At 45.6% G+C, this 21,625-nt stretch overlaps 1 protein-coding gene across 9 annotated transcripts in view; it reads right to left on the bottom strand.

Moving 5' to 3' along the window:
• Window positions 1-21,625, bottom strand: part of PALM2AKAP2 (PALM2 and AKAP2 fusion) — a 469,130-nt gene that overhangs the window by 195,021 nt on the left and 252,484 nt on the right. For 6 of the 9 annotated variants that reach the window (XM_072842284.1, XM_072842286.1, XM_072842288.1 and 3 more), the window contains 3 exons: window positions 13,168-13,282; window positions 12,095-12,116; window positions 6,323-6,424 (listed from right to left, as the gene is read on the bottom strand). In XM_072842284.1, coding sequence (XP_072698385.1) covers window positions 6,323-6,424; window positions 12,095-12,116; window positions 13,168-13,282 — 239 coding nt within the window. The remainder of the gene's footprint in view (window positions 1-6,322; window positions 6,425-12,094; window positions 12,117-13,167; window positions 13,283-21,625) is intronic. The other 3 variants (XM_072842296.1, XM_072842287.1, XM_072842292.1) reach the window with 1 other exon arrangement.

Here is a 21,625-nt window from a genome sequence, read left to right as displayed (position 1 = left end):
ATACTATTCCATCTGCTTGGGTAACAAGATACAGTCTGTTCACAGTTAACACTTAACTAAAAAGATTATGAAGCCAGATCCAGTGCTTGATTTTCCTCAAGTCCAGTTTGAAAGTTTCACTTATTGAGCACAAAGATCTTGAGTTTCCTTCAGTGACACAGTGAGAGGCCAACTGATATTTGTCATGGACGTACATGGACTCACACAAGGATGGTGACGTCAGGAGAAATATTTGTCTTGGTTATTTCCTGATTTCCCACAAAAATGTGTCACCAGAGAAACAGAATAGGCATTTAAAATTTTGCATGGATTCCAAAGCCTGTTTTATAAATATTACACTTACATTTTTTTTTTTAAAAAGCACAGTTTGGGTTAAAATATTATGTCCTATCACTATTAAAACACTCATGGGACATACTGACAAATAAGGATGATACTAATGATTGCCAGTTATAGGTACAATACCTAATTATCCCCCCCACATCCAGTAATATGTGAACAACATGACACATTGATCTGTAATCAATACAGAATATGGAACGAAACACCCCTGATTTTTATATCCATAGGTGATTGGATAAAAATTATTAACATGGGAATCTTTAGAGATGTCTTTCCTCTTCTGCCCACCAATGAGAACCTGTCACTGTTGGTCCAATTTTCCTCTCTTCACCATCCTAATCCCCAACCCTCATTTTGTCTTTGCCTGTTCCTGGAATCAGACACTAAACAGAAAGGAGGATGAGGAGAAGCTCTGTGCTGGAAGAGCTGAGTAGATGCACATAAGAAAGAGCTGAGAAACAAGGAGTTCGGTAGGAGATAGCATAAAAGTTACGTGGGATGTGGATGGAGAGGGGACATTTTTGTGGCAGTGGAAAGGATATGGGGAGTAAAGCAAAGGAAACGTGAGAAGTGCTTCCGGGTAGGGATATGAATTAGCGTCCTTTTAACATCCTTCAGGAAAACTAGGCAAATCCTCTAAGGTTTTATTTTCTTGCTTTTGTTTTTGCACGTGATTTTCAACCATATTTTGTTAAATGTGACATGGCTCCGGGATTGAACCACATGTGGCATGGTTTCATTAGGGTTACATATTAATAGTCATATTTACATGTTGTACACTGTTCTTTCAATATTTCTAGAATATGGGAGTAGAACATCTTAAGACATTTTGCCAATAAAATAAACCTGAATATGTTATGCCATAAAATACAACATCCATCCATATTTTTTTTCCCTGATAAAACAAGGCTTCAAAGGAAACAGATTTTTAGCAGATTTCGTCAGGGTCTGGCCTCACATGCTTTATCTGCATCCATTGTCCCCGGTAGGAAGGAGTTCTTAGGTGAACACTTTGAGAAGCTCTTGCTTAACACAAAGGCAATATTTAGACTTCATGGATACACGTATGAGAATGTTATCAGACATTCAGAAAACCACACAGGAGGCGTGAACATTTATCTTAAGTGTGTTGTTTACGAATAAGCATTTTTATTTTGCTCCAGTTCTCAGCTAATGATATTTCAAATGTGAACCAGGGTGGATATGAACCAGTAGGAAAATGAGACTTACATTTTAAATTCAATCTTTTATTTTTGATGCATGCACACAATTTAAAAAATTCTCCTGCTTTTTTACTGCTGCCAAGTAGTGTTTACCAAAAGCCTCTCACTTACATCATGCTCTCATGTCTAACCACAAAATTACTCCCTAGTCTTGCCTTCTCTTCCCTCAAGCTTTCCCTAGCCACATAGGGTATACTACAGTCTGTGCAGTGGTGAGCAGCCCATGCTCAGCTTATTGAAAAAAATTAAAAAGTGGTGCTGCTGAGGGGAGGGGGTTTTCTGGGGAGCCCCTGGAAGAGATTTTGAAAGAGATCCACGGACATCCAGGAAAGTATGTGAAGAAAAGCTCTCTGAAATTTCCTCCATTGAGGAAGGTCCTGGAGGCAGAGAAAAAAGACAGGAGATAGTCTGCTGGAAGTCCCAATGACAGGATAACCAAAATCTAGAAGTCTGTTTTTACAAAATGATATATTTAATTACTGATTTCCCAACATGACATACTGAGGACAATAAAGGTGGAATGTGTAAAGTATTTTTGCTGTTCTTTCCAAGAACTTAGCCAGGGGAATAGATGTTCATTAGTTAATGAAGAAAAAGAACCAAAGTGGTGAGTTTCTGCAAAGGGATACAAATGAATGATGCAACTGGTGGTTGGTTGGGTGTTGGGCCTCTGTGTTTGGTTTACTAGGTTCTTGCTCCCCCACAGCCCTCTGGTTGATAAAGAGAACTTTAAAGAAATAGAGGCAGTCTAATGAGGATGGATAATCCTAGGCTCTAGGTTCCAAAAACAGCCAGGGATGGATTAAAGCGGAGGCCTCTGGGAAAGATACTTGCCTACAAACCAGAGTGAGGGCAGGATATGAAGCTACTGTGGTCTGGCACATTGCAGAGCCCAGAGACATGGGCCTGAGAAGCACAGAATGCTTGACTCTGTGTAAGTAGCTTGACATCTTGGCTGGCTACGTTTTAAAGTTCATTTTCAAAGAGCAGAGACCACCAAGAAACAGGAAGGATTCATCAGGCAAGAGGTGTGCAGATGAACTCCATTTTCTTTTTGTTCAAGTTCTTTAGACAATTTAGGCAATGCCAGAGATACAGCACAGCTGGATCATCACAAAGTCCCTTATATTCCTATAGACAAGACAGAAACATGTGCCTTGGGTGTCAACACAATTGCTAGAACTTGTTACTCATTTAATGATCATGTCCCATAGGTGCCTATTGGGTTCTCAAGGGCCAGGAGACCCCAACGTTGTGTCACAGGCCTCTGACTTTGGCCCCAACTGTGCAATGTTTTCATCAACGAAATGATGAAAAATAATGGAAGCTTGCTTTTCAGATCTGAGATGATACTAAAATGAGACGAAAAGTGAGGCTGGGGTGCTATAATCAATAGCTATAAAAACCCCAATAATAGAGAAGAGAGTTTTCTACTTTCAAAACTATGAAACCCTTTATTCAGATGGAAATCTGATGCAGAAATACAATATAAACCTGAGGACAGAGGAGCTGTTGTGTCTGAAATGGGAGCGAATACCTGAGCCCTGAGTACCAAATCCTCGTACATCATTTCCTTCCCCACCTTTCACGGATGTTCCTCAGAGACCATGTGGGGCCCCTGACACTTTAAAGGGACAATCTATCAAGAAGAAATTGAACAGTCACATCAAATCTACAAAGGGGAGAAAGGTGCATAGCTCAGTCTTACTTTGGCCTTTTGAGATTAAGAAATAAAGAATTTTGTAGGTTCTCTGAGCAGGTGTAGCAGTTTGTGCACAATTAGGGAGAAAAGACTATATGTTTCAATGGAAATGATTCCAGAAAAATGACTACCCTGAATCAAGGGAATGAGGCTGAGCAGTGACATATGCCAAATGACTCTGAGGCTTTACTTTAGAACCTGAAGCTGAAAGACCATGGTACCAGCAAAGTGAGTCACACAGTCTGTAGATTCTCGCTCTGCTCTGGGGAGAGATCAGCCCACCCCAGAGTGAGTGGAGCAGCTCTGAGCATCGTACTTCAGGAAGACAAGAGACAAAATGAATGCCCCTTCAGTTGGGAGAGGCAAGGATGGCAGGACAGTATCTCAAAGCAATCTCATTATTTTGAGACAGCTGAAGAGACTGGGGCTCTGGGTATTAAGGGGAAGTAGAGTGGGGATCTGGGAAAGACCAGAAATGATAGTCATTTTTAAATAGTTAAGGGGAAATCAACTTAGGTTTGTTCCAAGTGGCACCCAAGGGCAGGATAAGGACTGATGGGTGGAAGATGGAGGCAGACAAATGATGGTAACTCCATCAAATGAAGACCTTCTCAACAGTCAGTACCAGTTAGACAGAGTGAGCCTCCTGGAGGGGCACTAACCACCAATCATAGAGGTATGTGACTGTGGCCTGAGGACCACTTTGCAGGTCTGCTAAAGCCTGGCCTCATGTTCAATTGAAATAGGTGGCTCTTAATTCTAAAAGCAATGATGCTAAATAAATCCCCATTCATATAGAATCCTAAACCTCCCAAACTCCAAATAACCAGAATATTTGTCATAATACTGAGTAATGACAAGTGACATATATTAAAAGGGCCCCAAAGAGCACCTGGGGGGCTCAGTCAGTTGAATATCCAACTCTTGATTTTGGCTCAGGTCATGATCTCAGGACCTTGGAATAGAGTCCCATGTCAGGCTCCACACTCAGCATGGAGTCTGCTTGTCCCTCTCCCTTTGCTCCCCCTCACGTTCTCTTTCTCTCAAATAAATAAAATCTTAAAAACATATAGATTAAAAAATTAAAAAGCAAAATGGCCCAGGGATTGTGCAAATTTCCAAAAAGATGTTCATAAAGCAAGATGGATCAAGTCCAGGAGAAAGAATTCTAGTGGTGCATGCCATTATCTGGTATGCTATCCAAGCTCTGTGTAGCCACTGTTGGCCATAACTGATAATGAAAGTGGACACCATCTCAAAAATAGTCTAGACAAAGGAGTTAACCATAGCTAGTGCGATTCCATCTACAATCCTGTGTGTACTTATTTCCACGGTTAGATACATCTATGCAAATTAGTTCTTCCGTAATAAACAGAAGTACACATAAACTCATTTTTGAAGACTCTGATCACACGATACTTGTTTTGAAAATGCATTTGCCATTGGATCATTATGTTTCTGCAGCACTTTCAACTGTGAAGGATGCTAGGTGGTGACAGTGCATGTATACCCACACACCCAGCACTACAATCGCATTAATATTTTCCTCTTGCACATTACGCTCTTTGACTATCAATGCTGTTCAGATCCTTTTTTATGGCCCTTAAAAATTAGTTGTCACCCTGTCCCTCCCTTCTCCCTGAGCCGATCCATTAGTGGATCACATCACAAGTCCTGTGAGGTCCAGGATCATGTGGTGGAAAGGGGCTAGGAAGCTCTTTGCCCATACTTACTGGGAACTAGCAGCACCCAAGTCTCTAATGACAAGCAGAAGGTGTGACTGTTGAACAGTTATTACCCTAGCTGCTCTCAGAAGTGCTCTTTGGAGCATGTGAGAACTCTCGGCTTAAGCCACTGCCAGAGTTTCCTCAGCAACACAGCTGCAGGCTGCAAGAACTGATTTCTCAGTCCAGGGACACATGAACTTGGCCAGAGTTTGACCAGACACCATTTAAGGTCCTACCAAATTCTAGAACTCTGTGAGCCAGTATATAAAAGTAATATGCTAAGATGTTTACGGAGACACCCAGTAGATATTTAATCAGTGCACATGACACTTAGATCTGCACTTCTCGCCATTTTATGGTATGTTTTACATTAAAAGAAGAAGGAACTATTTGCTTCACAAAATATTGAGTTTGGCCTATATAAATGATTTCTTCTGCCTTAAGGATCCATAGATTATTTTGTTCTATGAAAAGTGTCACAGTGTGATTTATCTTAGACATAAACTTACCTAGATTATGTAAAACATACTCTGATGTGCCTATTTGAGTTCCCCTACATTGTCACTAACTGTGCAACCTTGGTGATTCTTTTTTTTTTTTTTTATTTGACCCCCTGGCCCTCAGTGCATTTCTGTATAGAGTAAAAAGATTAGTTTAGAGATTGATTTTTCATGTCCATCCAGTTCTGATTTCTGAGGCACATTCATACTGAACAGAGCAAAGCATACCTCCCTCTATACTTTATACTCATAAATGTATTGTTTTTTTAAATCCACCATTGTGAAAAACATTAGCAAGAAACATATGTTCTTTAAACTGCTACTTTCCCTCCAACTATACCACAGTAGCTCAGAAATAATTCCAGAAATAATGAGAAGACTTGGAAATACACATTTATAATATATAAGCAGCTCAATTCCCAAAGGATTTGGCAACATACTTGTACACTTTGAAAATAATTTCCACTCAGATCATTTGATCTTGTACATGTCCAATGTGGAAAATAAAAACCCCTGGAGGCAGAGTACAGTTTAACTTTGAGAATAAGGAGAGATATAAAGACCATAAACAAGAGAGGCAGGCCCCCATCAAAGTCAGGGGAAAATGCTTTATGATTTTCTCAATATTCCTTCCTATCAGTCCTTAATTACTCATCAGGGCTTCGTGCCTGCACTATGTGGCCACTGCAAACTCTATGTCTGAGGCTGGGCTGCAGACAAGGTCCCCTATGGAAGGATATCTGGGGATCCCTTATTATTAAAGCTCAGATAAATGCAGGCCCCATGGCCAGTCCTGGCATCAAAACCAAATAGCTCCCCAGGACTTACCAGCGGCTCTGCTAGTCCCGTCCTGCCCAGGTGATGGTTCTGCTGTTCGTGAACAGAGGATTGGCAGGTCGGGGAGCTGGGAGGAAATGTAATTTACTGCATCTGGTAGCAGAGAACAGGGAATACAATTAGGCACAGTGTCGGGAGGCCCAATGGGTTCACTGCCGAAACAGCAGCTTGTCTGCCCTACATAATGGACCGCGGAGGCGGCCACTGAACAAGAGGATCAAGGCGAACAAAGACCAGCATTTGCCCAGTGACTGGTATTCAGCAGAGTAGCTGAGGTAGGAGGGATCCTGGCCAGAGAGCTCAAGCCCCAGGACTGCTCTATGTATTGAAAGATTCATCAGAAAGCTCTAGATCCTAAGAGTACAATGAATTCAGGGGGCAAGAGGATGGGCTAATGAGAGCCATTATCAAGTTGGTGGGATTGACCATACATGAGACATCAGATTAGACATATGCCTTCAACAGTACTGAAAAATAGACTTGGGGATCATTCCCTGAATTGGAAATGTAGCTTCAGGTACCTGATTCATTCAGAAGACCTATTTTATAGCCATTAAGGAAAAAAAAAAAAAAGCAACTTCCCAAAACTCTAGAATTTATCCCTCAATTTTAATATTTCAGGTTGGTGGGTCAGCCAGAAAATCCTGAGATTCCAAAAAGCAACAGCCCTTGAATTCACCATTAGCCCAGTTGTAGGAGATGCAGCTGAGCAAAACAGGAAGACCAGCTCCCCTTGGGAGAAAAGCCTGACAAGCCGTCAGGGAGATGAGATCCTGCCACACATTGACCTCAGCAGGCATGTCAAACTGTCAGAGGAGAGGAGGAAACCACTGGGGTGAGACAAGGAGAGGAATCTGTGTATCCCCCAGAGAGAAGTGGGAAAGCTAAGGCAAGAACATTCTAGAAAACTATGTGATGTGATTCCTTCCTTGTGTCACAACCATGCCCCAGGATCCTGGAATGCCAATGGCTTACATCTAGCTGCTTACTGCACATTTCCACTGAAACTTTCCCAGTCACCTCACACTCAACATGTTCCAAAAGAAACTCTCATCTTTGCTCATCTGCTGCCTCTTTTCTACTCCATATTGCAGCTCACTGGCATCACAATTCACCCAGGATCCCGGATGGCACCCTGAACACCCTCCCTCAATGCCCAGCCAGCCCCTAGCCTCCACCTCCTCCACATCCCTTACATCTGTCCCATCCCCTGTATCTCCACTGATACTGCCTTAGTCCTGTCAGGTGTCTTTTCTCTTTTTTAAATTTTGGGCTGGAGAGGACCCAGACACTAGATTAGGGTGAGGATTAGGATTAGTTCAGCCTGCACCAACTAGACCATTTGCTGACTCACATGTAAATGTCAACAATCCAGAATGTGCTGATATTGGGCCATTATGTTTTTAGGAACACACTCTGTGGTGGGGGAAGGGTGGAGTTTCACTAAGGGAATGGATTTTTCCATATCAACCATTTGAGGAGAAGGAACAGGAAATCAGGAGGAGGTAGGCAGGCCTTTGGCAACAGCGAGGTTCAAGTGACCATCTCTCTTTGGGGCCTTATGTGTGCTGGAGGGTGGGCCCTGGGTCAGGCAGACATGGTTGAGAGTCTTCCCCTGCAAGGAAGGAAACTGGGCCTTTGAGATGATGGGGGAGGGGCCTGGGAGACAGCCATGAGGTGCCTGCAGGGACACCCTGAAGGTGGGCCTGGCTTGAGTCAAGGGTTCCAAGTGTGACTAATGTAGATTATTCTCTATTACTCCTGAATTAAGGTTACTCTCATCGTATGGAGCTGTGAGAAGAGTCCAGGCCCCAAACCCACACAATGCAGGATGAGAGGAGAGCAGAGGCTGGAGGTAAGCTGCTCCTGAGGGTGTAGGGGTGGCCAGCTGACAGTGGCCCAGGGGAAGATCTGAGCGGCAGTGTGGGGCCAGGGGGACAGTGTAGGGGACAAGAGATGACCAGAGCAGATTTGCAGAGCTTTTGAGTTTTCCCTGAGGATTTCTAGAAGTCTGTGGAATGAGATGTTGATAAATCTGATTTTCTGCATTCAAGTGAGATGAAGGTTCAAGCCATTTAGGACCAGTTGAGGACTACCAGACTGGTCACAGGTGTGTCTATACATTCTATGCTAAATATAGAGTTTTTGGGAGTTTTAGCAGCTGGAAACAAAAGGCACTTGCAGGCAGGGGCATCCGCATCAGAGAGGGCCCAGGATTACAGGGCTTCCCTCTCAACCTCCCCCAGAAGGCAGCTCCGGGCCCAGTGTGAGTGGAGGTGGAGTCACCTTTCCCCAGGTGTTCACTGGCTATGAGGTTCACATGAGGACCACAGCTCTTGGACAGCTGGGGCCACACTCTCCTGCTGAGATGGGGGAGCAGCGAGGAGTGGGGCTTGAGAAGGAGAACCGGGCAGCCAGCCCCCGCAGTAGGGCGCAAAGTAGTAAACCCAAAGGTAGGCAGCCGGGAGGTGGCCAATAGACTAACACCGGGAATCATTAACGGGGTCTCCGAGGCCTCTGTGGGAAAAATCTCTTCACGTGGCCTCAGTCAGTAAACTGCCCTCTTCCTGCCAAAGTTAGGGTGGCCTATGGTCAGAGAAGGTCGAGAATGGTCTTTACCAGGGTAGAATTGTAAGGTGAGCGCTCCTTGTTAGTCCAGCCCTGCTGAAATGTTTACCGCAGCTCTGACGAACATGAAGGCCAGGGCCAGAGAAAACCAATGAACACTCTCCTGGAAACATGACTTATGAGAACAACTGAGAACACGTTGAGATTTCCCAGCAATGGGTGTGAAGGTGTTGATGTGGGGATGGCTTCCGGCCACCACGGACCGGGACGGGATGGAAAGCTAAGAAGATCAAGATTGAACAGCAAGGGCGGAATCATGCCCAGGACAACATTTTCCTTTGTCAGTTCTGGCCGATGGTTTCACCCAGCATCTCGGCGGGTACAGAAGAGTTAGCACAAGATATAGACTACATGAAAGTTATCGTTACGCTAGACCGTATGCCTATTTACGGCAGTAAAAACAACCCACCCAACTGCTGAAGACTGTCATATTAACAAGCATGTATGTGGGGTGAGGAGGAAGGAGGAAGTGATGGGGTCGGAATGCATATGGCCAGGGAATTCTACTCAAGATTGGAATACATGGCTCGTGATGGCCAAGACTACCCTGCTATCCAAGGCCATTGGTGACTTAGCAGTGCTGTACCTTTATTAACTCAGACACGCATTGGGTGACATGCACAGGGACCCGAAGTGGGGTCACCGGCAGCCATCCCCCTTGCACCTCATTACCTAGGGATGTTTTTGTTGGTTATCTGCAGCATCTTGTACAGTCAGATAATCCTAGCTGGCCTTAGATTCCGTAATCAGCATTTCAGAAGTAGGGTATTCTTCTTAAGGCATTATTATCCGATAATAATTTGGGGTTAATTGTTAGGAACAACAGGTGGTTGTTTCTGGGAGGGTCTCGGCAACTTTAAAATCAAGGAGCCTTTGAAACCAAAGAATGTGAAGCTAATCAGGGACATCTTGGGTGGCTCAGTGGTTGAGCATCTGCCTTTGGCTATGGGCGTGATCCTAGAGTCCCAGGATCGAGTCCCACATTGGGCTTCCTGCATGGAGCTTGCTTCTCCCTCTGCCTGTGTTTCTGCCTCTCTCTGTGTCTCTCATGAAGAAAGAAAGAAAAGAAAGAAGAAAGAAAAGAAAGAAAGAAAAGAAAGAAAGGAAAGAAAGAAAGAAAGAAACTAACTAACCGGACATTCCAGAGTCCCGCAGCTGGGCCTGCTTCAGTTTTTATTCTCAGACCACAGCGTGAACTAAACAATGACAGCATTCTTGGAAGGATCTTTGCCCAGAATGATGCCCAGAATTAGTTATAACCAGAGATGGCAGGAATCATAATCCAAGGTGTCAGGTAAGACCACAGAAATCATTCCCTGGCCATTTCTTAGAATCCCTAAGATGTTTGCATCCGTGAGCTTGAGGTCACCTCTGTCAAAAAGCGACGGAGGACAGAGTCATCAGGGCAATTTTCCCTGTAGGCTCTTTTTTGTCATAATCGTTTCTTCCCAATTCTGTGAACTGTCTAGGTGAAGGGATGCAAATCAAGGGAAGTGATGGAGGAAGAAATGAAAGACGTTCAGATTGAAAACGAAAAACACAGTGGCAAGGGGTTATTATGTGGCTTCAGTGTTGCTTGTTAACAAATCATAGGCTCTGTGGGTCTCCACGCCCTTCCCTAATTGTAGAGAAAACTCTAGGAAAGATCCTGGTTTGAGAAATGGGAGGGAAAAAAGAAGTAAAAGCATGAAAAGTGAATGTGCACCCTTCCAGGACGTAGGTGTCTGTGGGTCAGTGTCCCATTGCCCTATTCCAGCCTGACATTGCGTTATTGCTGATTACGTACACCACCTCGGGCTTTCCTAGCACTAGGGAAGCCCACTATGCTTCCCATGCTGCCACCCCTTACTCCCCCAAAGCGGCAGAGCCACCTCCTCAGTCCATGCTCTAACCCCAAAGCACAGAACAAGAGCCCTAATTTGACCAGACCCTAGAGAGAAGGCTCTAGAATGTCAAAGGTCCTCCCCGTGGAGTCCCTGCTGGCTTGGCCCTGATCTGTCCCTGCTCACATGTGCTGGGAACGTGAAGTTTACTTTACTACCTCCCCAAAGATCACTCAGGGATCAAAAATCCAGATTCCTTGCCTATTATTTACTGGAAACCATCCCCCCTCATCAAATAAAATAATACAGTACTTTTTTGTGTGGTTTTTTTGGGGGATAAGTCAGAATTATCCTTAGTGCAAATATCTTTGCTAAGCCGTGAAAATACATTACCCATCTCTGCATTTTGAAATCTTTTCCCTTATATTTGCAAATGACATTGGGAGAAGGCTGATGCCCACTTTTATTCTGGCTCCTGGTCATCGTCATAGTTTAGAGGGTGACCTTATAGGAACCAGGTGAGCGTCTGATCCTACTTGTCAAAGTCCTGGCCTTTGAGAGCACGTCTCATTGAGGGCCGTGGTGAAAGTGGGACTGGAGTGGTTTTCATGAATTTGTAGCTTAAGTTAGGGGAGCCAGGTGAGCGATGAGAAGCACATAACCCCAAGTTCCTCCCCACACCCACAGGTAAGGAGAGTGGAGGGCAGGGCCAAGGAAGGGAAGAGAGCAGAAGCAAGACCCGCTCCTGCCAGGATGGGGTCAGGAAGCCAGGGCCCTGCTCCCACCCTTCATGTACTCAAGACCAACTCCGCCATACAGGGAGGGCACGTCTGCCCAGCTTCGTTCCCCGGGAGGGCTGGGGAAATGGCAGTTTTCTGGTTCAGAGTTCTAACACGGGCTTTAGGGACATTTCCTCCACACCAGATGTAGCCTTTTGATGTGTGTTCTGACCTGGAGTCCTAGCCGCACATGGGCTCATTCTTGCCAGGGACCTGGTCCTGATCGATCGTTAGCACTCTTTGCTGAGCAGCTTTCAAGAAAGGTCCAAGCAATGAACCTTGAGGACTAGATGGGAAGGGGAGGAGCCAGGCCAACCGTATAAGACTAGAAGCAGTAAGTCGAGAAACCATCCTAGAAGAGAGGCAGACAAGCCTTGGGACGTGCACCTCGCACAGACTCTGGTTCCTTCCCCCTGATGACCTTACACACCAACACATCACATCTCCTGGTGAGTCTGTGTTCGTGAGACCCGCTAAGCTGACCCGGATTAAGATTCCTCTACAGAATGGGGGCAGAGAGCACTTACACTTACCTCCATCCGCATTGGAGAAGCTCTGTGGAAACAAAAGCAGGGCAGAGCGTCACTACACACGTGAGGAGACAAGCCCTCCTCCATCTAACCCATCTCTCTCCCCCAGGGCCAGAATTTGACTGTGGTGGGGAAACCCACTGCTCTCTTTTCTTCTGGGAAATTTGTCTGGGATCCTGCAATTTAAGGGAAAGTTTTATCATTCCCACCTCTACTGAATTTCTCCCAGGAGGGATTTATGTCGATTATCCGGCAAATACCCTTGCTTGTGTTGGGAGAAGTGATATCAGAAAATTCCATCTTAAAATTAATTTTACTAGATTGTTTCTTTGGCCTGCATACCTGGGCCATTATACAATGGAAGGAAGGGGGGCACCTGGGTGGCTCAGTGGTTGGGCATCTGCCTTCAGCTCAGGTCATGATCTTGGGGTCCTGGGATCGAGTCCCACGTCAAGCTCCCTCTGGGAAGCCTGCTTCTCCCTCTGCCTGTGTCTCTGCCTCCCTCTGTGTGTCTCTCATGAATAAACAAAATCTTTAATAAACATAATATAAAATGGACGGAAGTTCCTGAGATATTCAGAGACTACTGGCTTGATGGGTTCTGTCCTCTGTGCTAAGCGGCACCATCTGTTTTTATCATGTTTACACTCTGTGTATTTGAAATTCATATCCATTTGATAGGGTTTTGCCTCTGGCCTTTTTATAAAGGAAAGACTTAAAGCCACAAGGAGCAGATCTAATCTGCTTAATATGAATTGGCTTTAGAATTCTGAAGTCCAAGGGGAGATGACTTTTCAGGAATCAGGCATATAAAGGGTTTGGACAAAAGGGAGGTGGCATTGATTTAAAGGCTCTCCTCTGTGCTTCCCCGCAGACCAGGTGGTCCCCCACCTGCCTACAGGCCACTCTCGGTGTCAGAGACGACCCTGCTTCTAACACATCGGTACCCCATTTCACAGAGTGGGGTGCTCAGACTTCTCATCAATACTAACTGGCCTTGTCTCCATTGGCATCAATTCGCTAGTGCCTACTCCCCCGTGGATATAGTTTGGAGAAATCGCATTTGTTTTCTTTACCTTCTGAAGGTCCTTAAAGGATTTTTCTGTCTCCTTTAGTTTCTCTAGGATGATTTGCTCTTTGGCAGATATCTGAGACTCTTCACTTTCTAGCGCTTGTATTTCCTGCTCCAGCCTGGAAAACACACAAACAGAGAACAGGGTCCTTTATTGTCCTGCCGTCCCTGGGCCGGAGAGCAGCTCCTTCCTGTGGGGTGACTTCCTGGCAGTCTCCGTCTTACATGATGGGGAGGTGCCAGGCCAGGGTTTCACATCACAGAGCATCCTGAGTTTTCAGCTTTGCCACTAAGCAGACAGTGATCAAAGGAAAATAACCCAGAGCTACTGCCACCAGTTCAGTGCTGCCACTTTGCAACATGCTTTGGTGTCTCCCCTTGAACTCGATTTTCCAAAGGAAAATAGCTTCCTATTCTCTTTGCTATTTCAGAATAGCAGTTCTTCTAAGGGGTGAAGAACTAGCCTTACTCAGAGAAAATATGTTGCCACAGGCTAGTGGCCAATACCCTTGAGAGCCTGATGTCATCTCCCTCAGTGGCCCATCCTCTACCGCCCAAAAGAAGGGAGGAAAGGGGTGGGGGGACTGATAGAATTAAAACTTTCTCAGTTTTCACAGTCATCCTATGTCTTCCCTGAAAGGGAAATTTTGGTACTGCCAGGAGACCCTGGGAATATTCCAGAACACTTATAACCTGAGAGAAGTCTCAGTAGCTTATTCTTTCAATGAAATGATAGTATGAACTATTAATTTTTATTGAGCACTAAATCTGTGCCAACAACGGAGCTAAGAATTCACATCGTGTATTTTATTTAACATTCCCAATGACCTTTTGGTAGGGAATCCCCATTTTCTGGATGAGACCAGAAAGGCTTGGCTAAGTTAAGGGGCTAGTTGATTGCTACAAAGCCTTGAACCAAGGACTCAAGCCAGAAGTCTAGGACTCCTGACCATGGTGTGTAACTCTTATCATATGGGTTCTATAGTATCTCGAATATTTCCTGCCTTGCTAAACATTGCATATGCTGGCATTCTAAGGTGGCACTGTCATGCAGCAATGTCCTTAGGGTTATGAAGGGGTGGATATTCCCCTGCCTAAAGAATTATTTGGCCTAGGGGCACTGGGTGGCTCAGTCAGTTAAGCATCTGCCTTCGGCTGAGGTCATGATCTCAGAGTTTTGGGATCAAGCCCAACGTCAGGCTCTCTGCTCAAAGGAGGGCCTGCTTCTCCCTCTCCCTCTGCCTGTCGCTCCCTCTGCTGGTGCTCTCTCTGTGTATCAAATAAATAAATGAAAAATTTTTAAAAAGAACTATTTAGCCTGAATGTATTTGTTTGCTCATTCAATTTTGCTTTTGGTTTCTTTCCCCTCTGTCAAACTGGAAGCTTTGCTGCAGAGTCTGTGCCCATTGTGCCCCCTTTCCATCCTCTAACCTGCTGGTGGGAGCTGGCTAACCAAGTCTATTCAACTAAGACCCAAGATAAAGAGTCCAGTTGAGATCCTCAGAGGGGTAAGGGACACCAAGCTACAGGCATGGGTTTATTTAGAGACGCACTGTGCGCCTCAGAGGTTTCCTTCCTGGACATAAGAAAAATGGCCTCTGGATGGATGAGACTTTGCAGCAATTTGGGTTGTGAAGACAAATTATGGACAATCATCTTCCCTCCAAATGAACACAAATATATTTACTCTATCACTCACAGTAAAAGTGGAAGTCCTTATAATGACTTAGATGGCCCTATGGTAGCTAGCCTCCCAGTACCTACATGGCCTCCACTCTTGACAACAAAAGCTACTCCTCATTTGCTCATTTGTGCTCCATGTTTTCCCCTCCTCTGAGAAACCCATCTCAAAACCCTAACCATTCTTGAAGTCTCAGCTCAGACACCAGCCACCCCATGAGGCTTTCCCAGATCACCACCAGGCAGGAAATAACACTGCCCTCCTCTGAACATTTATTAGCACATTATTTTGGTTTATCAGTGGTCTCATCAAGTCTACTATAGGTTAGAGCAGTGGTTCTCAACTGCAGTTGAGATTTGTCCCCCAGGAGATATTTGGCAATGTCTGCAGATAATCTGGTGGTCTCATAACTCAAGGAGAGTGGAGGTGGTACTACTGGCATCTATTGGGTAGTGGTCAGCGATGCTGCTGAACATCCACAATGCCCAGGACAGCCCCCACCACAAGGAATGATCTGGCCCCAAATATCAATAGTGCTGAAGTCTGCAACCCTAAACCCCATATCATAGCACATATAAATCATTCATTTCCCCTACTAGATGATAAATTCATCATGGGGTGGGAAGGCACAAGTGCTCAATATACGTATGGTGAAAGAATCAAAGAAACTAAACCAAGTTGCAAAAAGATGTGGCTCAGGCGAATGAGACCTTCAGGATTTCTGAGGCCAGGCTGAGTTCTGCAGCAGGCCTGGATGTGAGAGGCTGTGTGCAGGCTGAGATGCAAGCAGAAGCTACAGGAAAGGGAGCCAAGTGACATAGATATGTAAACAGAAAGATATAAAACACCTTTGCTGTTCCATATGTGCAGTAAATGGAACCTACCTACCTCTGTGTAAATTATTCTGGGGGAAATCAAGGAAAGGGATATGAATGTGGAATGGGAACAATACACATGGGGCAGTCCAATGATCCAGAAACTGAACTAGTTCAGTGGTTAGAGGAGCACAGGAGGAGGCTTCCTGGGAAGATTGGGTGAGAGTACTTGCCAGGTGGGTTCTGAGAAGATTGAATCTCAGAGGACAGAGTTGCTCAGCAAACATGGAGGATGTGGGTCTGTTACTCTCAAACATATTCCCTCCTTCCCCTCTTCACCTTCATGCGACCCATTGATGTTGGTCTTGGCCACATGATTTGCTGTGGTCTCATGGTGGGTACTCCCCTGCCCCTGGACTATGGGCTCAGCCATGTCACCTGCTTTAGCCAACAAGATGTTAGCAGACACAACACAGGAGAGGCTTGGAATGTGCTTGCCCAGTTGGGTCTGTTCTTGCGTGCCTTGGCAGCACCAAGAGAAGAGCTTCTCTGTTCAATGGCTATCCCTTCAGCCTTGGCCCCAGAAAAAAACACATGGGGAGTAGACTAGAGCCCAACCCAAAGTCATAAGCCTTGCCCAGTGGGACCTATACATGAAATTAGAGTTGCTTAGCGGAGCCCAGCCTAGATCAGCAAATACCCAGCAGAGTCGTGGAAGTGTGAGCAATAATAAGTGACAATCGTTTCAAACCACTGAGTTTGAGAGTAATCACATAGTTCTATTATGGCAATAGCCAATTCATTCAGCTCAAATATTTATATATCATATGGATATATATTATATACATATGTATTACATGATAAATACATGGGAATATACACATATACCCTAATAAAACATATCTCAATACATATAAATTTGTAATATGTGTGTATGTGTGTATCCCAATAATGCCTGAAGCTATAGGATTAGAAAAAGTACAGTCTACCCCTGCCCCCCTTCCCTAATCCTCAGAAAAATCTGGAGGGATACAGGGCCCTCCCTCATGAGGACTAAGATTGAGAAGATAGGAAAACATCAGTGGTAGTTGTCTCTGTGTAATGGATGTTGGGTAATTTTAATTTTGTTCTTCATAATTTTCAGTATTTTCCCGATTTTTAAGAAATTCAAAAAAAAATAAAAATAAAAATAAAAAATAAAAAAATAAAAATAAAAATTAAAAAAGAAAAAAAAGAAATTCACAGGCACCTGGGTGGCACGGTGGTTGAGCATCTACCTTCGGCTCAGGGCGTGATTCCAGGATCCTGAGATCGAGTCCCACATCAGGCTCCCCACAGGGAGCCTGCTTCTGTCTCTGCCTATGTCTGCCTCTCTCGGTGTTTCTCGTGAATAAATAAATAAAATCTAAAAAAATTCATGTATTCTTTGTCTAACCAGAATAAAACCAATAAATGGCTTTTAAAATAATCCCCCCCACCCCAACCTAGTGCTGAGAAAGCAGCATTTCACAGGCTTGGCATGGGAAAGGAGCCAGCTTCTCCTGTGTCCCTAAAGGGTTAAATAGGCACACTCCAACGTCGATTTACATTCAACTCAACCAACATTTATGGGGCTTGTGAGGCTGGACTCAGAGCTAGGCACTGCAGGAGATTCTATGATAAACAAAACCAAGTTAAGAACGGCTGACTGATAAAGGGGGGGGGGGGTGGAGGCTGACTCTAAGTAGTTCACGTCTCCCAGTGAGGCAGCCCCAGTGGTTAAGAACTCTCTGTGGACTGATGCCCATTGGCTGGCCAACTATCTCCACAGCCTGCCCCTGGCCCTATGGGTTTCAGGGCTCTCAGCTATATAGTTCAAGCACTAAAGATTTGGGTCATGATACTGTGTAACTGAGACATGGGAGAAAGAGAGAGAGAGAGAGAGGGCAACAAAACTAAACTTTTTGCAATAACAACAAATGAGTTTCACTCAAAGGGGATGAATGCAGGAAAGTGACAGTTTATGTAAGTCGAGGTAGGTCAGATCGGAGCAGATTTCTCTACAAATGCACACATGGGCTGCGGCCAGGTCTTGAGGGTGCTGAACGGCCCCCAGGCCACTATGGTTCTGTGGAAAACCTAAGTCCTGGGGCTGGGGAGCGTCCCTAGAAATGGGGACTTTTATGGGGTTAATAAGAGTCATCTCGGCCAGGCTGGAGATGTCACTGTTTTGTAGTTTCATGACTGAAATCTAATGCAGTCTTCCCTGGAGGCGCCAAGCAGACATTGCAGAGCTAAAAATAAAGAATGGGCAGGAAGTGTAATTTATACGCAAGGTTAATCGAGGCTCTTTTAGGCTGGGACAGGTGCACACAACAGCCCCTGACCGGCTTGCTCGGTTTCTTCCGAGCAAAAAGCAAACTGTAATAGGCGGTAAGCAGAGGTGACACCCTGCAGCTGTGCTGGCTTAATTTCCTGGCAATATAGTTGCCATCATGGCCAGATGGTCTAGAAAAATCTACCTAACCCCAATGGACCTCCCTCGCAGGAAAATATGAACGACCCATGGCTCTGCAAAGCCTATCGATCACTATCATTTCAAAATCCATTTATGCATTCATCCATCCACCTTTCCGCACACGCCTTCATTCTATCAGGCACTGCGCTGACCCATTGGGGCCAGAGTGCAAAGTCAGCACAGTGTCCACTCCTGAGAGCTCTTGGCCAAGTGACCAAACCAGCCTGGTAAACACATACTTTACAATACAACTCACAAAGCATCTGGACTGTCAGCTCCAGATTTGTATGACTTTAAGCCCCCGCTGAGGTCACAGCTGACCTCTCACAGGTGGTGAGAAAAACCTAACTGAGAAGGTGATATGTGAGCTGGGCCTTGAATGATGCATTCACCAGGTAGAAAAGAGGAGAAAACGAGCCAGGCCAAGGCAGCACAGGCCATGGCCCGGAATATCGCATGTCCTTGCTCTCACCCAGGGGCATGTGGCCTTGTGTGGCCTTTTCGGGTATGGCAAGCTCTACTCTCCAGTGGACACGGCTCAGCACGATGGCCCCAGAGAGGTCCCCAGCATTGCTATCCCTCATCCCTGTGGCTCACTCCCTGCTTGTGTTTTGCTGTGCCTTGTCTGGCCCAGAGATAAACACCTGGCCTGAGGGGCTCTGCAGAGAACCTACCTTCCGTCCTCTGCAGTGGGAGAAAGCAAGGCTCAAACAAACTGCAGAGGCTGCCTGAGAGGGAGCCTGGGCCATTGGTTCTCTAGCTGCTGTTTCCCATGACCCTCTGCTTCGCCTTGAACCCTCTTACTTAAGGAGCCAATAAATGTCTCCTTTGTGCAGGCGCCTCTCGGTTGAATCTAACAGACTACAGACTAATACGAACTGGGTCTCCAGGAGTCGGACTGCTTCGAGAGGGCTTTGCCTGTAAACCGAGGCGTGCTTTGTTTTTCTTTCTCCATCACTGGGGTGGTAATAATTAGAATACCAGTAATTCCAATATTGTTTTTGTTATGTATATTTTGCTTATATTCAACAACAATGGTAAGGATTAGGGGTTTTGACTGCTTACCGTGTGCCAGACACTCTTTCCAAGTGTTTTGCAAGCATTACGATACTTAGGCTTCCCGATAGCCTAAGAAATAGGAATTCCTTAATTCCACTCTGCAGATGAAGGAAATGAGGTACAGAAAGGTCACTGACTTGCCCAGGGTCAAAAAAGATAACATGGGGCCAGGATCTGGACCCCGGTGGTCTGGCTGGAGAACTGGCCTTCTTTGCCACTGCTTTCGACTGACTACCTCCCTATGACCACTTCCCTTTTATGCCCTCATTTCCTGAAGAATGCATAATGCAACCTAATGTATTTTTCATGCCCACAGAAGGTCAGGGCTAGGAGTGGAAGCTAATCTAATTGCTTCTCAGAAACATGAAGCCCCTGAGTTGTACTCTCCTCAACAGTCATCCTACCTCGGTCTGAAATCCTCCATGCATGGAGAGCTCACCACCTCTAAAGGCAGCCCATTCCCTCTTCCAGCAGTGCTGACCTTTGGATCAGATTGGTTAGATTTAGGCGACATCTATTTCCCTGTAGCTTTCTCTGTCTGAGCTCTCTCATTTGGAAGTGTAGACGTCAAGTTCAGCAAACACCATGACTCGTAGGGGCTCCATTCTGAGAAATGGAAGGACCAAGGCAAATGGAACTTGCCACCCAGTGACGGGGGGGGGGCAGTGATGATTTGAATTGGGGCCCAGGAGTGAGGAGGGTGGTTGTGGGGAGAGTAGACCAGTAAGGTAGGAAGAAGAAGGGGGACTTCTGGGCTTCCCCACGGAGGAACCGAGCACTGAGTCAACTGAGGCAAGAAGAGCAGTAATGATCACAAGTGTATTTCTGAACAAGCTTGAGCCAGTGTGGAGGAGTGAACCTCTACAATTTTCCTCTCCACTGAGAAACCGGAGCTAGGGTCGCACACACACACCGTGAAAGGCCAAACATGGGTGCTCGGGTGCCATGCGTCTGAGTCTCAGTAAGTTCTCTCAGAATCACAGGAGATGCTGGCAGATGGCCGAGCTGCTGAATTTAGACCTGGTCTCTTCTCTGGAACTGGCTGAGCAGTCAAGTGGGGCTCCTGTCTGGCCAACCCGCCAAAACAAGAACCTCAAGAAGAATGTTTGTGTTCAGAGGGGAGGAGAGCTGCCCACATCTTTGTATACCCAGCACAAGGAAACATGTAATCGAGACTGTGAGTTGTTTACCGGTTTCCATCCTCCTTTCTCGCACAGCAATGTGATCCCTAACGTCCAGCTAGGCACGTGGCCACACAGTATAATGACCACATTCTTCAGCCTCGTTTGTAGCCGTGTACAGCACAGTCTGGCCAAAGAGGTGTAAGCGAAAGCCCTGTAGAACAGATTCTAGAACCTTCTTTACCTCGTTCTTCATCATTTGGCCTGAAGTACACATGTGCGCAGGTGGAGCTCTAACTACCATCTTGAATTCTGAGGATAGGAAAGGGATCAACTGAAAGAAGCCCTGGGTCTCTGAGGAATTCACTGGCCTCCAGACAGCTCTGGACACCTACCTGTGGATTTTTACTGGAGGGAGAAGTAAACATCTTGTTTAAGTCACTGTTTTTGTGGGTCTCTTCACCTGCATCCACAGGTAATCCTACTTATTACACGACACTTAGCACATATGGTTGAATTTGAATGAAATGCTCTTCTAAGTGTGCTGAGGATGTGGGGCCAGAGGCAATCACAGCCCAGAGCCTCATTAATGACTCAGCAGTAATCACAAAGTTTGGAATTCATGATTGCCAACCAACTCTTGTAAATGGGACTTGGCTGAAGCTGTGCTTGACCAACCCCCTACCTCAAATCTCTGCCCCATCCAAAGTCTCAGCAGGAAGTTCCTGCGTTTTTTGCTCAATGCTAATCACCCATGTCTTAGCATCTCTTTGGTGTGCTAGGACTGTGATGTTTGTGTCAGTCTGAGTCCCAGAGCCTTTGGCAGCTGAATTAACAGGAGAAAGAGGCAAGTCAGTGCTGTGTGTGTACACTTGAGACACCCTTCCAGCTGAGCTAGTCGCCTGGACACATAAGACTTAACAGTATGGTGCTGATGTGGCACCTGGGTGGCTCAGCAGTTGAGTGTCTGCCTTTGGCTCAGGGTGTGAACCTGGGGACCTGGGATGAGTCCCACATTGGGCTCCCCGTAGGGAGCCTGCTTCTCCCTCTGCCTATGTCTCTGCCTCTCTCTCTGTGTCTCTCATGAATAAATAGATAAAATCTTTAAAAAAACAACAACAACAATATGGCGCTAGTTAATGACAATGCAGTTGCAGTTACACGGTGGGAGCAAAAGACACATCCACATCCAGTTCAGAAGTGAGTGTGGTGAGTTCAGAAGTGAGTGTAGTGAGAGGCTAAGGGGGCCAGCAGCTGTGAATTGTGCCTGCCCTGGATCCCCACCACTT

Source organism: Canis lupus, chromosome 10 (genome assembly GCF_048164855.1).
Source record: "Canis lupus baileyi chromosome 10, mCanLup2.hap1, whole genome shotgun sequence".
Classification (NCBI taxonomy): Eukaryota; Metazoa; Chordata; class Mammalia; order Carnivora; family Canidae; genus Canis; species Canis lupus.
The sequence above is the reverse complement of the archived record's forward strand: the minus strand, read 5'-3'. Positions and strand labels throughout refer to the sequence as shown.